The 14,879-nt window shown below is 46.1% G+C and overlaps 1 protein-coding gene across 38 annotated transcripts in view; it reads left to right on the top strand.

The window, feature by feature from the left end:
* The window catches only part of KALRN (kalirin RhoGEF kinase), a 635,442-nt gene that overhangs the window by 233,959 nt on the left and 386,604 nt on the right, over window positions 1–14,879 (top strand). For all 38 annotated transcript variants that reach the window (XM_070583665.1, XM_070583666.1, XM_070583679.1 and 35 more), the window contains one exon: window positions 11,441–11,563. In XM_070583665.1, the coding sequence (XP_070439766.1) occupies window positions 11,441–11,563 (123 nt within the window). The remainder of the gene's footprint in view (window positions 1–11,440; window positions 11,564–14,879) is intronic.

The following is a 14,879-nucleotide window of genomic DNA, read 5'->3' as shown; positions in this document are numbered from 1 at the left end:
AAGGAATTTGGCCACTCGGCGTCAGTATCCCGGGGCTGCCTGGGCTGACTCCTGGCTTGGTTGGTCCTGTTTCTCGTCTGCTTGACTTGCTGGCTCCTGGATGACCATTCCTTTCCCACAGCGGGGTACTGTGTGTATTGCCAGTGCTGCAGGGAATTTAGCCCGTCTAGCCAAACAGACTGGAAATAAAACTCAAAAAACCATTATTTAAAGTCTGAAAATATTTATATTAATAATGGACTTGGTGAGACTTTTCATTATATCACTTAGCATGAGGAGGGCAAGAGTGAGGAGAGTGGCCTTTGAAGGCCTAACATGAGCATGTACTTCCCCAGGCAGAGCCGAGCCGCGGCTCATTTTCAAGGACACAGTGTGAGTTTAGCATGAAGTTTTGCAGCCTGGGTTTCTCTAATTAGAAAGCAACTACTTTTTGTGATTGCCAGCTTATCCTGTCTGAACCCAGGGGAGGTAGAAAGCATTCAGCATCCACTGTGTGTCATACCCTGTGCTGGCATCACCTTTCATAAGTTATCTTTCTCTCTCCCTTTGTCTTCTTTGACCCAGACTTTGAAGGGTTTGTAAGAAAAAGGAGTGGAGGGGGAGGCAGAGAACCTGCAGTTGGTGAGAAGTCTGTATTATGCTTGTTGATTTTGTTTTGTGCAATAACTGCTGGCTTGGACTCCCCTTTGCAGTGAGATAAATGACTCTCTTTCTGGAAGCCTCAGTGTAGAGGGTTAAAAGTTCAGGGTTAAAAGTGAATTTGACCGTATCACACCCCTCCAGTGGTTCCCCAGTGCTGCTGAATAAAGACCCAGTTGATACCAGCTACTTCCTCATTGACAGACCATAAGTCTCCACCTGAACTGTTTAAATAAAAATGCAGTGCATCGGAATCACCTGGAGAGCTCCTACTGAATCAGAACCTCAAGGGTAGGCCTGGGAAGCTATATTTTTTAAGAAAACATTTTAGAGGGGCTGGCCTGGTGGCGCAGCAGTTAAGTGCACACGTTCTGCTTTGGCGGCCTGGGGTCTGCCAGTTTAGATCCCAGGTGTGGACATGGCACCACTTGGCACGCCATGCTGTGGTAGGCGTCCCACATATAAAGTAGACGAAGATGGGCACGGATGTTAGCTCAGGGCTAGTGTTCCCCAGCGAAGAGGAGGATTGGCAGAAGTTGGCTCAAGGCTGATCTTCCTCAAAAAAAAAAAAAGAAAACATTTTAGATAGTTCTGAATTAAGGCTAGGTTTGTGAACTACTGTGGTAGACACTGGAGCAGTGAGTTTGGAGGAAAGAGAAATCAGTATGGGCTCAGTTGGTCAACGAAGGCATCCTAGGAGGTGAGACTTCAATTGTATTTTGAAGGAGGGGAATAATTCGGATATTTGAGTGTGGAGCATTTCATGGGGGGAAAGATGTGTGCACAAATACAGGGGTGGCAGTGAGCATGGCAGTGACTAGAATATGGCTGGAAAGGATGCTTGCTGTGGGACAGCAGTGTGAAATAATAGAGAAAGGCAGATTCGGACCAGCTGGGGAGGGAGGAGCTCCTTGAATGCCAGAATACGGAGACTGGATTTTGCATTTTAGATGACAGATAGCAGCAATAATTTTGCAGGGTTTTTTTTGACCGAGGGAATGCCATGATGAAAGCAGTGTCTTAGAGCAGTGGACCTGGTGGTGCAGATGGCTTGGTATAAGGGAGAAAACGGAGTCAGGGAGACCAGTAAGGAATTCCAGTATGAATTAATGACTGCGGTCATCTAGGCAGGAGGGGCTGTGGGGTGAGTGGCAGCAGCAATGGAAAGTAAAGGGTAAATTTCAGGGTTATTTGAGGAAAGAAAGAACAAGTGGGCTCTGGGGGATGAGGTGAAGATGTGGGAAGTCAGGAGAAGGTGGTAACAGGTTTCATAGAAAAGACACAGTAGTTGGAGATGCTGTGGAACGTCAAGGGGATATCCATATTGAGTGCACAGGCACCATGTGACTAGGAATAGTCTGATATTTGGGTGTGTATTTGGGAGACATTTTGATAGTGGTTTAAAAGCATGGACTTTGGAGTCATCCAGACCTAGATTCGAGTCTTCAATATGCCATTTAGGTTTTCGTTATGTGACCTTGGTCAAGTTGTTTATAATCTCTTTGACTCTGTTTCTTCAACTAGAAAAAGGTGATGATGATGGTATCTGCTACCTCATAGGGCTGTGATGAGGCTTGAGATACTGTGTGTAAAGCTCTTGTGTAGAGCCTTGCACATATTTATTTTTGTCGGTTATCTGGAAAGTTAAGGTTAGAGGGCACCCCGGGACAGAGGAAATTGGATGGAATTTAGTTTCAGATGGAGACTAGATTCTAAATTTATCTCCATCACTTACAAGCAATTGTGTGATGTTCGGCAGTTTACTTCACCTCTTTGTACTGAGTTTTCAGCATGTTTAAAATGGAACGAACAATTCCTTCTTTGTAGCATTCTTATGAGGATGACATGAGATAATCTATGGAGGAACTTGGCACAGGGCTTGGCACATGAAATAGGAAATACTATTCGCTTTGTTGAAGTCATGAGCCGGGATGGATTTTCACATGGACAGAGCCTGATGAATAAAAGCAGAGGGCTGAGGGCTGAGTCTTGAGACTGTCACAGTAAGGTGTGCAGGACATGAAAGGAAGCCGTGAAGAGGCAGCTGGAGAAGTGGAGGCAAGTTTGGATAAATGAGTGTAGGACTGGAGGATGGGAGAGCTTTCAAAATTAGAGTGTTGCTGTTGTCTCATCCTGCTGAGACGAGACATGACATGTCAGGGAGGAGAGTGGCCGTGCGTGAAAGCGCAGGTGCTCCTGAGAGAATTTAGTGTTGGGTGGAGACCTGCGAAGGCAGAGGGGAGAAGCTCATCATGTCTGCAGCTGCGTGGCCTGCCCCTGAAAATGACCTGGGGTAGAGGGCCAGAGAGGGTCGAGTTTCAGGAAGGACTGCATCAGATTCTGATGTGACATCACAGGGAAAGAGAAGGACTCAGAAAGGAAGAGACATGGATTTTCACTGTGGGTGCAGATTTAAGAAAGCAGTGAAGGTAGACCTATTACAGGGGGTTAAGGAGGAAGTGGATAGAGGGAAAACAAAGGCAGCAGGGGCAGAACACACTTCTGAAAGTTTGGTGATGACGGGAAGTATAGACGGAATGAAGCTCTGAGCATGTTGGGAGGTAGAGCGACAGGGTTAAGAGCATCGATGTTGCAACTAGGCCCCCTGGGTTTGAATCTTGGCTCTGCTGCCTATTAGCTTCGTGGCTTTGGGCGAGTTAATTAACCTCTTTGTGCCTTAGTTTTTCAATCTATAAAATAGAGATGATAATATTGGGGGTTAATATTGGGGAGATAATTATGAGGTTATTAGAGGATTAAATGAGTTAACATATGTAAAGTGCTTGGAACAGTGCCTGGCACATAGCATGGATTCAGTAATTGTGAGTTGTTGTTATTGTTGTTGTTACCATTATCATTACTGCTGTTATTGAGAGAAATTGAAAATGGGAAAGGAGGATGGAGAAAGGGAAGACAAGAAGGGGCACAGTACTGTTTATATAGTTTGGCTCTGAAATATGCATGCAACACACACCAGAGAGTCCTCTTAGACTTTACTGAATGTTCTGACCAATGAGACTACAATGGGCCATCTTTGGCACTGATCTACTCGGGGCAATATCACACGGGAACGATGGCTTACCAGCAGGATAGTCCTTGCAGCAGAACAGCTCAGATGCAAGAAGACAAGATCCACGGTGGGCAGTTGCGGAAGCTGCCATGGCTTAAAAAATCCTTGCTCCACAGGAGCCGATCTCTCTTGTAACAGCTCCATCGGCACCCTTCCAGGGTCCCTGTAGTGGACATGCCAGTTACAAGAGGCACCACGCTCGGGGAAGCCCAAGGTATGATGCCCCTCTCAGGTATTTATAGTTCATTGATAGTCCTTCTGATTCAGATACAATTTAGCAATCAGGGTTGTTTTTTTTTTTTTTTTTTTACCATAGGTAATGTGATTTGTCACATACTATCTTAATCTGTTTCCAGGGAGACAGAACTGGGATGTTAACTGAAGGTCAGATTGTCATGCAGAAGGGGAAATGTTTTGTTAACCCTTTACTTGCAGTGGGATATTTGCCTGTTTTATAGAGAAACCAGGGCAATTCTAGATGTGAGCAACATGTTAGGATGTTAGAGCTGGGATTTGGGAATTAGGGAATTTGAGATGGAAGGTGTAAGAAATGTGCTAGGAGATCGATAGGATGTCCACAGGTCAGAGACACAGCCTGGTTGGTGAAATTGTTTGGTATCTTGGCTGATTGCTGTGGCTACAGTGGTGGGGTCCCCCAGGTAACCAGGCTGCACCATCCTCCCTGGAGCAGCCGGATATATAGTGAAAGATACAAATGGCTTCTCTGTTATACAATATATAAAAAGTATGCCAGCGGACATGCCAAAAGCCTAAAGGAAAACAGGCAGAGCCCAGGGCACCTTATCCCCCTCACTAGCTATGTATTGACACCTACAGTCTATCAGGCACAAGTCCCCACCGCCCCTCCCATCTAGAGATACCGGTGTGGAGATGGTCTCTCAGAACCCTGAACCCCTGCGGCCTGTAAGCCTGCAGGTACAGAGAGGTGAGGTGTCAAACTCCCTTTGGTGAGGAATCCTAGGAACCTAGAAACAAAGCCCACATTATGGGGTCCTTTATCTTTTTTCTCTCTTTGCCCCACTTTGGACAAAACAGGGAAGCTCAGTCCTAGGAAAGTGGATCATTGTAAACCAGGGTTGAAGGGTCTTAAGCGTCCTGGGCCAGAACAGACACATGGGGTCTTTGTGTCACCCTGTTTGCACAAGAATATGTTAAAGCAGAATTGTGAAGGGGGGGAGGTTCGCCTCTGGTTCCCACCCTCTTCTCATGTTAGGGCCTCTCTCCTCTCTAGGGCTTCTCCACCACCTCATTTTAGGATCTCATCCCTGCATCTTGCTCACAAAGGGCCTTGGCTTTCTTACTGAGCTGCTTCTGTATCCAGGATAAACTAATTTCAGGAGGGTTTGCAGGAATAATGCATTTTAATAGGAGTCTCTCCTGAGTGTAAACTGTTAAGAGCCAAAGAGATTGAGTCTCTAGTAATGAAAGAGTTGGGGTGTGGCAGAGGGGATGAGGGAGGGAGCGTCTGAAACAAGGCAGGAGGGTGTGAGATGCCCCGTCAGGCCACACAGGGAGGGCAGGAGTGCACCAGTGCCCTCAGGCATAACCCTGAGAGAGTGTACTGGTCTCTGAGTCTGCGTGGGCCAGGCACCACGGGGCCCTCTGTGTCTGTGAGGGTGAGGCAGTGGGAGGATGCAGGAGCGTCTCTAGGCCATGTCTGTGCAGCGCCCCGTGTTGCTCTGGGAGTGCATCTCTGGGAGGAGTGAGCTGTGGATGTGTTTGTGTTCGAGTTGCAGGTGTGATTCCCATTAGCCCGTGGGGATTTCGCAGTAAGGTGAACCTACTGCAATTTTAAATCCACACCTTTCATCTGTTTTGAGCTCTGAATGAAAACATTGGGGAACTATATGCAGTAGAATATGCTCACTATATGGATTTTAAACTCTATCAGGTATGCAACACTTAACAAATCATGACACCGTTATCTTACTTGAATCTCGCTGTTACCATAAGGTTGAAATAGGGTAAATTGTTATCCCCATTTTACCAATAACAAAACTGAGGTTCAGACCAATAACCTAACTTGGCAATGTCTATGCAGCAGAATCTGCACTAGAACCCAAGTCTCCTGATTGAGCCTCTGTTCTTCACAGTCTCACACGCGTAACATTTTATTGTGGAATTGACTGCACTCCAAGATCCCCAGATGCAGCTAGGATGTTAGTGCTGTTTAGGGCTCAAGCTTTTATGGATGGGTCACTGCAGTGTATAAGGGACACAGGTGATATTGGGCTGTGCATATTTAGACAAAGAAAATCCGTTGGTTTTCTTCTATCCTCTTAATCAGCTCATCAAAGCTGAATATAAACAACTTTAAAACCAATAGAATCTATAATTACAGACAGTATAAAATACTAACAGTAGGTGGTAAGGTGGTTTGAAAGTTAAAACTCTAAATTACATGCCATTGCTAAATTTGCAAATGAAGGAAAATAAGCACAAGATCCTCATTGTGTTTTGGGTGTTTTTTTTGCTCTATGAAATAGTTTATGCTTCATTAAAAACAGAACAGAACAATAATAACCTTTTAGTTATCCCCATCTTTATAAGAAAAGAGGGGAAAGGTTTCTGTTTATTTTCCTAATTTGCATTTAAATACATTCTTTTATCATTTATTATAGAGAACCAGATTTTCACATTTTCCCTGAATTTTAGCCAGTATAAAAAAAATTACTGGGGCCAGCACTGTGGCATAGTGGTTAAATCCAGCACATTCAGCTTTGGCAGCCTGGGTTCCTGGGTTCGGATCCCTGGTGCAGACCTACACTAGTTGTCAAGCCATGCTGTGGCAGTGACCCGCACACAAAATAGAGGAAGACTGGCACAGATGTTAGCTTAGGGAGAATCTTCCTCACCAAAAAAAAAAAAAAAAAAAAAATTATCTTAGTTAAAAGCAAAACATGAAAAAGAAAAAAAAAAAGTCCAAGTAGCTTACATGTAACATCTCTCTTCTTAATGAGACAAAACTATTTCCATAGTTTGGAAACTATGTTGGTTTCCAAACAAAGAGATAAAATTTCATTGCTTAGACATAAACTTGCCTCTTGGAGGAATTTTGTTGTTACATTACATTTTGTTTAACCTACCATTTGTAGCTTCTCAAAAAGAAAAAAAGAAAAAAAGACAGTTCAAAATGATTGAAACCAATGAGGAGATGTTTTCTTTAGTTTTTCTTGAGATCTTTGGGTTAGTCTGGTTCATGTGTCTTCCGGAGAGCCCAATTTGAATAGATCAAATCATAAAACGCCCTAGCTGGAAGGGAGCATAGAAGGGGTCCGCTTGTACGGAGATTAGCAATCCCAGAGCCTGTGGCTAACTCACTCATGCATTCATTCATTCACAAGGTATTTCTTGAGAGCAGTGGAGCTGTTTGAAGGAGTTGTCCCCAGGCACCGATGGGGCAGAGGCATGGAGACAGGAGGAGGCTGGGGGTTGGAGAGTGAATGGCCCTCTGGAAGGGACAGCACCTTTCTCCAGCTGGAGCCCCACAGGGCCCTGGTGGCTGCCTTTTGGGGGTAAAAGGGTGGAGCCCAGGCAGAGGGGGTCCTACAGCCACACGCAGGAGGGAGGGCGCCTCCCAAGAGCCTGGCTCAACAGGCACTCAGTGAACGTGCCTTGGGTGGAATGAATGAATTCTAGACCCTGGGCTTCACTTCTCTGAACCTGTTTCCCACCTGTAAAGTATGCCTGATGGATGCAGTGAAGTGATGTGTGTGACTGGACCTTCTGAACTCTGCAGCACCAGACAAATGTCAGGGCTGAGACTAAGAAGCTGCCTTTCTCTGGCTATCAAACAACGCCAGTTTTCTTGCTGACGTTCTTCTATTCAAAAGTTAGAAATCTAAGTTGTAGCAATGAATATGGGTTCTGATCCAGGAGAATCAATAAAACCATTTTTTATTTTGAACGGAAAAAAATACATTCCATAAGTTTCTAAATTGAGCCAACTGTAAACCACGATGCTTACCTCCATTCTGGGAACCTCTTCTCTCTTGCAAATGAAAAGAAACTCAGAAATGAAGAAACTTGCTCACCGTCTCATGGGTAGTTAGTGACAGATCCAAACCCGGAACCAGCCTAGTCCTCGTCCCACTTGACTGCACACACACACACACACACACCCCTGAGTGCACAAACACACATGCCCTTGCACATGTACACACACATGTGCACATGCACATACATTCTCTCTCTGCAGCCATTTCCACTGAATGCAACAGAAATGATGCTGACCCTTGCAGACAGCCAGGCTCACAAGGGTGAGGATTGTATACAATTAGGCAGCAGGTTTGGGCCCAGAGAAGACATGAGACTGTCTCTAGGAAACAGTCATCCTGGAGAGACCCTGGTTGGTGATATCACATGGGACCATCTGGTCCCCAGAGCAGGTCTTTTCTTCTCTGTCTGAGACGTGTATCACCTCTTTGGAGCACCACCTCCAGCACAGCTGAACTTTCCCAGAATGCCCGGCCACTGGAGAGCAGCTCGTATGCTCCAAGGTGGAAGTCGGCATGGGTGGAATGGCATGGGGCAGACCTCCTGCTCTGAGAAGCCTGTTCAAGGAGATGCACAGTTCCTCCAGCACTCTCACTCTCACCTGTCTTGAACTCGCTTTTCTTACTGCTTTCCGCTCTAACCGGCTCACGTTCAGCAATCCTTGCTCTTAGTCCAGTGGGACCTGGTGCCAGGCAATCTAATCATGGTGGTGCTAGCACAGAACTCTGCTGCTCATTTGCATATCTAAAATCATTTAACGTAAAATACAGGGAAGGTCACTTCTCGGCCAGAGGGATATCCAGGAAAGTATATGGAGTGAGCACTTTTCATCAAAGTTCCAAGGACTTCAGGCATTTCAGATTCTCATTAACTTTATTGATTCTTTTGTCAATAAGGAAAAGAGATAAGAAATTATTTTAAAATAGGATTGAGAGGCAGAACTTTAAAGATCAAAAATTACAGAATAAGATTCATCTAAACTCCGGGGGCACCTGTCTTCTTTTCCCCCTTGTCCTTAATAATAATTTTAAAAAAATGGCCCGAGTGCCATGATGTGGGGCTGGCCGTGGCTGGCGGACCCAGGATGGTGCACAGCGCAGATAACAACCCAGCCTGTGCAGGAGCTGCCAGCCTGAAACATCCCTGACGCTCGAAAGTGAAGAATGCTACTTTCATCCTTTTGTGATTCTCGGTGTAGGTATCCAGAAGTGATCTGAGTGATTCAGAAGGGAGTATCGTCTCCAAATCATGCACGTGTGCCTTTGGAAGGTGGTGTTGTATACTTAAGTTTGAGTTGTCTCTCCAGACACGTAACTCTAATTGCCCACAGGACACCTCCTCCTGACACGTTTGTAAGCCCCTCAATCTCAGCACATCTAAAACAGAGCCTACGATCTCCCCACCCCCACCCAAGCTTCTTACCCTCCTCTTAGGTAGCACCTGTGGTGGCACCTTTTATTACAAGGCCCCGGGGCACCATGCCAGGGTGCCAGGGAGAAACCTGGCTGTTCCCCTGAGCTCTTTCTCACCCTCCCCTCCCCAAACCATTGTCAGTCTCATTTCTAGTAGCTCTCAAATCTGCCCACTTCTCAGCCTCCACTGCTACTTCCCTAAGCCAGATTTCCAGGTTCTCCCTTCACTCATTGGGTTACTATAAAGCCTCCTAACCCTTCTCTCTGCCCCGTCCCGGCCTCTCCAATCCACATCCCGCACTGCTATGAAAGCTTACATCACACTTCACTGCTCAGCTTAAAACCCTCCACCAACATCTTGCTGCTCATAGTATACGGTCCAGGTTTCCTGAAGCCTCTGTCCAGGGCTCTCCGTGGTCAGCCACACCTCCTCACATCGGGCTCCAGGAGCATATGGGGATGCTTCCAGAGCCCTCGATACCCTGGGCTGCCCCACAGTTCTGCCCCTTTTATCTCCCCTTTGCCTGGAGCTCACATCGCACTCATCTTCACCTGGCTAATTCCTACCTGAGTCAAGGCTCAACTCAGGTGTCACCTCCTCTGGGAAGCCTTCTCTGCTCTTCCCTGTTTCCATGCCATCAAGAATGGGTGCTACCTCTGTGCTACCTTGATAGCATATGTTGGCCTCTATCTCCATAGATTTTTTTTGAGGTGTCATTTTAATCAGGTCATATGCTAGGTTTTACTAACGTTGTATCTGAGTCCACATCATCTTACCCCACTGGCCTTTCAGTCCCTGAAACTCAAGAATCACATTTTAGTCATTGTTGGCCTTCTGTTGCCTTGGACAGTGCTTGGCACATAGTGTCCCAAAAATGTTGGTTAGATATAACTGAAAAAGTGAATTGGCTCTTCCGTTTAAAGAGAAATAATGGAATGAGGCTGTACTTCTGCCTCCAGGAAAGCTGGCACCGTCTTTGCAGCATCTCAAACTGCACCTACGCTCAGCTCCTCCCTGCTCTGCTCTGCTCTCCTTGAGCTGCAGCCTTTAGCCCATCCCAAGCTATAGGGCATCTGTGCCAATGATAGCAGTCCTCTTCCCCAAAAGTTTCACACCTTTCCTGCCTGTATCATTTGACTGCTCTGGGCAGAAAATTACAGAAAATCCAATTTAAACCAGCTTGACTAATAAAGAAGATTTCTTGGCTTAGGTATAAGCAAGTCCAGAGACAAAGTAGAGATCAGGCAAGGCTCAATCAGGGCTCTGCCTATTTCCTGCCATTGTTTTGGCTATACCCTTTCTCTACCCGTTGGCTTCACCCTCAAGCTGCCAGTAGAATGGCTGCAACAGTTTGAGGCTCAGGGTCACAATGACAGTATCAGAGGAAGAAAAGTTGTGTCTATAGAACTAGGGTTCTGTTTTCCCAGAAGCTTCCAGCAAACTTCCCCTCATGTTTTATATACTGAATTGGATAACATTCCTGTTTCTGAGACAATTTCATTGGCCGGGAAATGTCGCATGCTGATTGGCTTAGATCTGGAGTCCTGAGGAAGGATAGTCTTTAGAATGATCAGGCCCCCTTTGGAACTGGGGTTCTGGTCATCTCCCTCTACAGCATGCAGGCTGCCTGGAAGAGAGGTGGAAACCTAAATGAAAACCAGGGTACAGAGCTCAGGGTAGGAAAGTGGCTCCATGCCCACTGCACCAGGCACTGCTTATGCTACCTTTAAAATCCTCCTCTTCTGGTTCCTGATGGGTTAGAGCAGAAACCCTGGAATTGTGAGGCTGGGGAGTTACAAAGAAGGTTGGTTCAGTTCAGAGTCCATTCAACAGTGTGTGGTTGGGCGGTGTGTAAGTGGGATAGGGGCACGTTAGGATCCCTGTTGCTTCCAGCATGGGTCTCTCTCCTCTACTGCTGCAGGAGGGAATGGATTAAGCCTCCCAGCTTTTCCCTCATCACCTGTCTTTAAAGCACACATGGGCCCCTTTTGAGGCTAAGTTTTTACAAAGGGGAAGTAACTAGGTGTAGTGAACAGCTTCCTCCCCGTCTCCCTGATTCTCTCACTCATTTTCTCTTTTTTCCTTAGCCTCTGTAGAGAAACACAGCGGCTGGCGGTGGGTCCTTATGCTAGAAGTGAGGGCTCTGCTGGGAGACACAGCTGTGGTCGCCCCGTTCTGAGAACGTGATTGGTTCTCACTAGGCACAGCAGGAGGGCTTTCATTCTGCCAATAGCTCTGAAAGTTGTGTGCTGTTGGACCCATGACCCTTCTGATTACTCTGTACCGTCTCGTCCCCTCTAGATGTTCGACTGGATAAGCCACAACAAGGAGTTATTCCTCCAGAGCCATACGGAGATCGGAGTCAGCTACCAGCATGCCCTAGACCTCCAGACGCAGCATAATCACTTCGCCATGAACTCCATGGTGAGTGGAGGTGTTCTCGGCACTGCCTGGGGGGTGGGGGCTGGGGTGAGGAGAATGGTGAGGGGAAGAAACTGGGGGCAGGGAGGCAGAAACAGACTTCCAACCTGAGTAAGAATGAGGAGCTCTGAACATGAGGATCCCTTAGCATTCCATTTGCCAGGATGGGGGACGTGTGCAGGACACGTGGCCAGCCAGCTGTTCCTGTAGCAGATTATGGCCCCATTTCTTCCTCCAGACCCTGCTTTACATGGTGAAAGGAATGTGCTGGGCTTGTAGAAGGCATTAGCTCAATGCAAGACTAGAAGGGAGAGTCACGAGTTGCATTCCGCTGACTTAACCAAGTAGCATATGTGAGTCTGAGCTGGGATGGTGAGGGGCCTCAGGCTATGGGGCTTTGGAAGGGGTTGAGTGAATTGGGGCTGTTTAGACTGGAGAAGAGGAGCCTTAAGGGATGGATTGCTGCCTTCAGATCTGTGAAGGGCTACCTTGGAGAGAGGAGGGTAGGAGTGCTTGTGTTGGTCCAGGAGGCAGAACTGCCCAGGGGACAGCAGTTGGAAGGGGAGGTGGGACATGGCTTGGGGTGGGATGCATTGAGAGTTAGTGAGTTCCCATGATGGGGAGTGTTCAAGCAGACCCTGAATTCAGAGAGGGGTATTTGCTAGCTGTGGGGTCATAGGGAATTTACCTCTTTGTGCTTCAATTTCCTCATCTGTAAAATGGAAATAATAATAGTGCCTTATAGAATTGTTGTGGGGATTCAATGAGTTAATTGTAAGGCAGTTGGAGCTGTGCCCGGTATAGAATAAGTTATTAGTAAATATTGCTATTATGATAATGATAGTAACGATGTAGGAGTCTAGTCCAGATAACACCTGTGATCCCTTGTAAAACTAACACTTTGGGATGCTATTTTTTCTATGTGGTCGCCCCAAGACTTTATTTCAAAACCTTGTCTGCCCCTTGAACCCGTGATATCTGAAATGCCTGCAGCCTAAGTTGCCTCAACTTATCTCTCTCTCTCACCCCTCTGCCAGCTCTTCCTACTTGTACTACTGGTCCAGAAGAATGGGTCCACTCTTCCCCATATATTTGAGCACCAAAGACACTATCATTTCAGCCAGTGCTGCTGGGAGGGGGGCAAGTGTTGGAAAAATATAATTATGGAGGATTACAGAGGCCAGGAAGGAAGAAAATTTCATTTTCTAGCAGATTGTTTTAATATGCTATATACTGAGCTTAACATACTAAAGAAGAAATAATTATGGCCTCAAGTTGTTCAGTGTCTAGTTGGGGAGATAACTCAGATAATCATGGTGCCGCTTGATATGTGCCATGATAGAGATCTGCTGAGTTAACTAAGAACCTTAAAATCTCAGTGGTTTGAAACAACAGGGGTTTATTTCTTACTCCTCCCACATGCCCATCACTGGCTGGTGGGAGCTGTGGTCATCACAGTCTCTCGGGGACCCAGGCTGATGGCCAGCCACCAGCTTAGATGCTGCCAGTTTCCTTACCAGACAAAGCATGTAGCCAAGCTCATGCTGTCTCTGAAACCTTCCACCCAGAAGTGACATATGCCACTTTCACTCACATTTCATTAACCAACACCGGTCACACGGCCACACTAATTTTGGGGGTGGAAGTGTATGGTCCTACCACCTGTTAGGGAGGAGTGTGTGGGATGTTTGGGAGTAGCCCTAATGACTAGCACAGGGAGCCATTGCAGGATGTAAGGAAGAGATGAACAGGATGAGATTTGCGTATAAAGATAACTCTGGCTGCAAAATAGAAGGTGGTGGAACCAGGCAGGGAAAACATCGATATTGATTGTATTATCAATTTTGGCCACAACACAGTCTTGTGTCTTCATCTAAATGTAAAGGCTCACTCCCTTCCAACGAGTCTCCTATAATTATGTCTCATTCCTGGCTCACTTTAGTCCCAGAGGAACAAAGCAATTGATCACAGGTGATTAAGAACGTGAACTCAGATCTAGTCAAGTTTGATTATCTGTGTGCTTTGTGGATTTCCCCTGGTGAATTTTATAAATTCTGTGCCAGAATATTCATGTCACCCAACTGCCTGGCCCTAAGGCAAACACACTCATTTTAATAAGAAGCAAAGACAAACATAATTAGGGAAGTAAGTCTGCCACCAAACCCCTCAAAACAATGCACTACAGAGCTAAATAGAAAGAGCCTTTGGCTTTGAATTATCTGCACCACTGCTCTCCTCTGTTAATATGGATAACTGAGAGTTAATGGCACATCAAAACCTTTCTTCTGACACACTTACTTTTGAAGTCTCCATTTTCAGGACAAAAACGAGGGAGGAAATTTATTGAAGGGAAGCATCTCCTGGAGCTGGGAGAGAGGGAAGAAGAGATTTAACATACAACAGCCAATTAGCATGTTCCAGCCCATCGCGTAGTGTCCCACTGCCAATGCATACGCACGGCACTCGGAGGGCCCTTTAGCCTGATTAGGCTGGATCTCCTCTCTGGCTGCAGGGCAAGGGAAGGGAAATCCCAGCGTTGTTGGATCAAAGTGCTGGGCACCTGTGCTTTATAAACACACCCCGTGCCTTTGTTAACTGGGAGGTTTACTGGTTTGTTATTAAAAGGAGCTGCCACAAAGAGGGATGTCAGCATCCCAAACAGGTGAAAGGAGGGAAGTACAGACTCCTTTTCTCTGGTCTGAATGATGGATGTTGCTGCCAAGAAACAGATGAATGCGAGCAGATACTGCTAGAACCCAATGACTATAGGAACGATCAGGTACTCGGGGAAGTGGGGCTGTGGATTGTTCTGTAAACTCACTGAGGCATCTCTGTTTCTGTTCTTGGAAATTATACACACGCCTCTACACACACCCACACATCTGTCCACATAAAGGTACGTGGAGCATACTTTGTTTCAGGCTACCGGTGAGTTCTTTGTTTTTGAATCCTGTTTTACCACTGAAATAGGCCGGTGAATGCTTACCTTTCAGGAAGGTCACAGATCCCTTTGAAATCTGGTGAAGGATGTGATCCTTTCTCCAGAGAAATGTATATATAAACAAAATTTTTAAGACGATTTTAGGAGATTTAGAGACTCCTGAAGCCTATCAATCAACCTCCCCAATTTAAGATCTCAAGAACCTCATGACCTCTTTATTCATCGTTCCACAAATAATTAAGGGTCAGACATTGTGCTGGATGTTGGGCATATGTGGTGAACAAAACAGAGATGGTCTGTCCCACAGAGGTTCCAGTGGAGAGAGATATTAAATATATAATCTCGTAATAAACACATAATTACAAACCAATAAGTCTT

The sequence above is a fragment of the Equus przewalskii genome, chromosome 18, assembly GCF_037783145.1.
Source record: "Equus przewalskii isolate Varuska chromosome 18, EquPr2, whole genome shotgun sequence".
NCBI lineage: Eukaryota > Metazoa > Chordata > Mammalia > Perissodactyla > Equidae > Equus > Equus przewalskii.
This window is presented reverse-complemented; position numbering and strand designations above follow the sequence as displayed.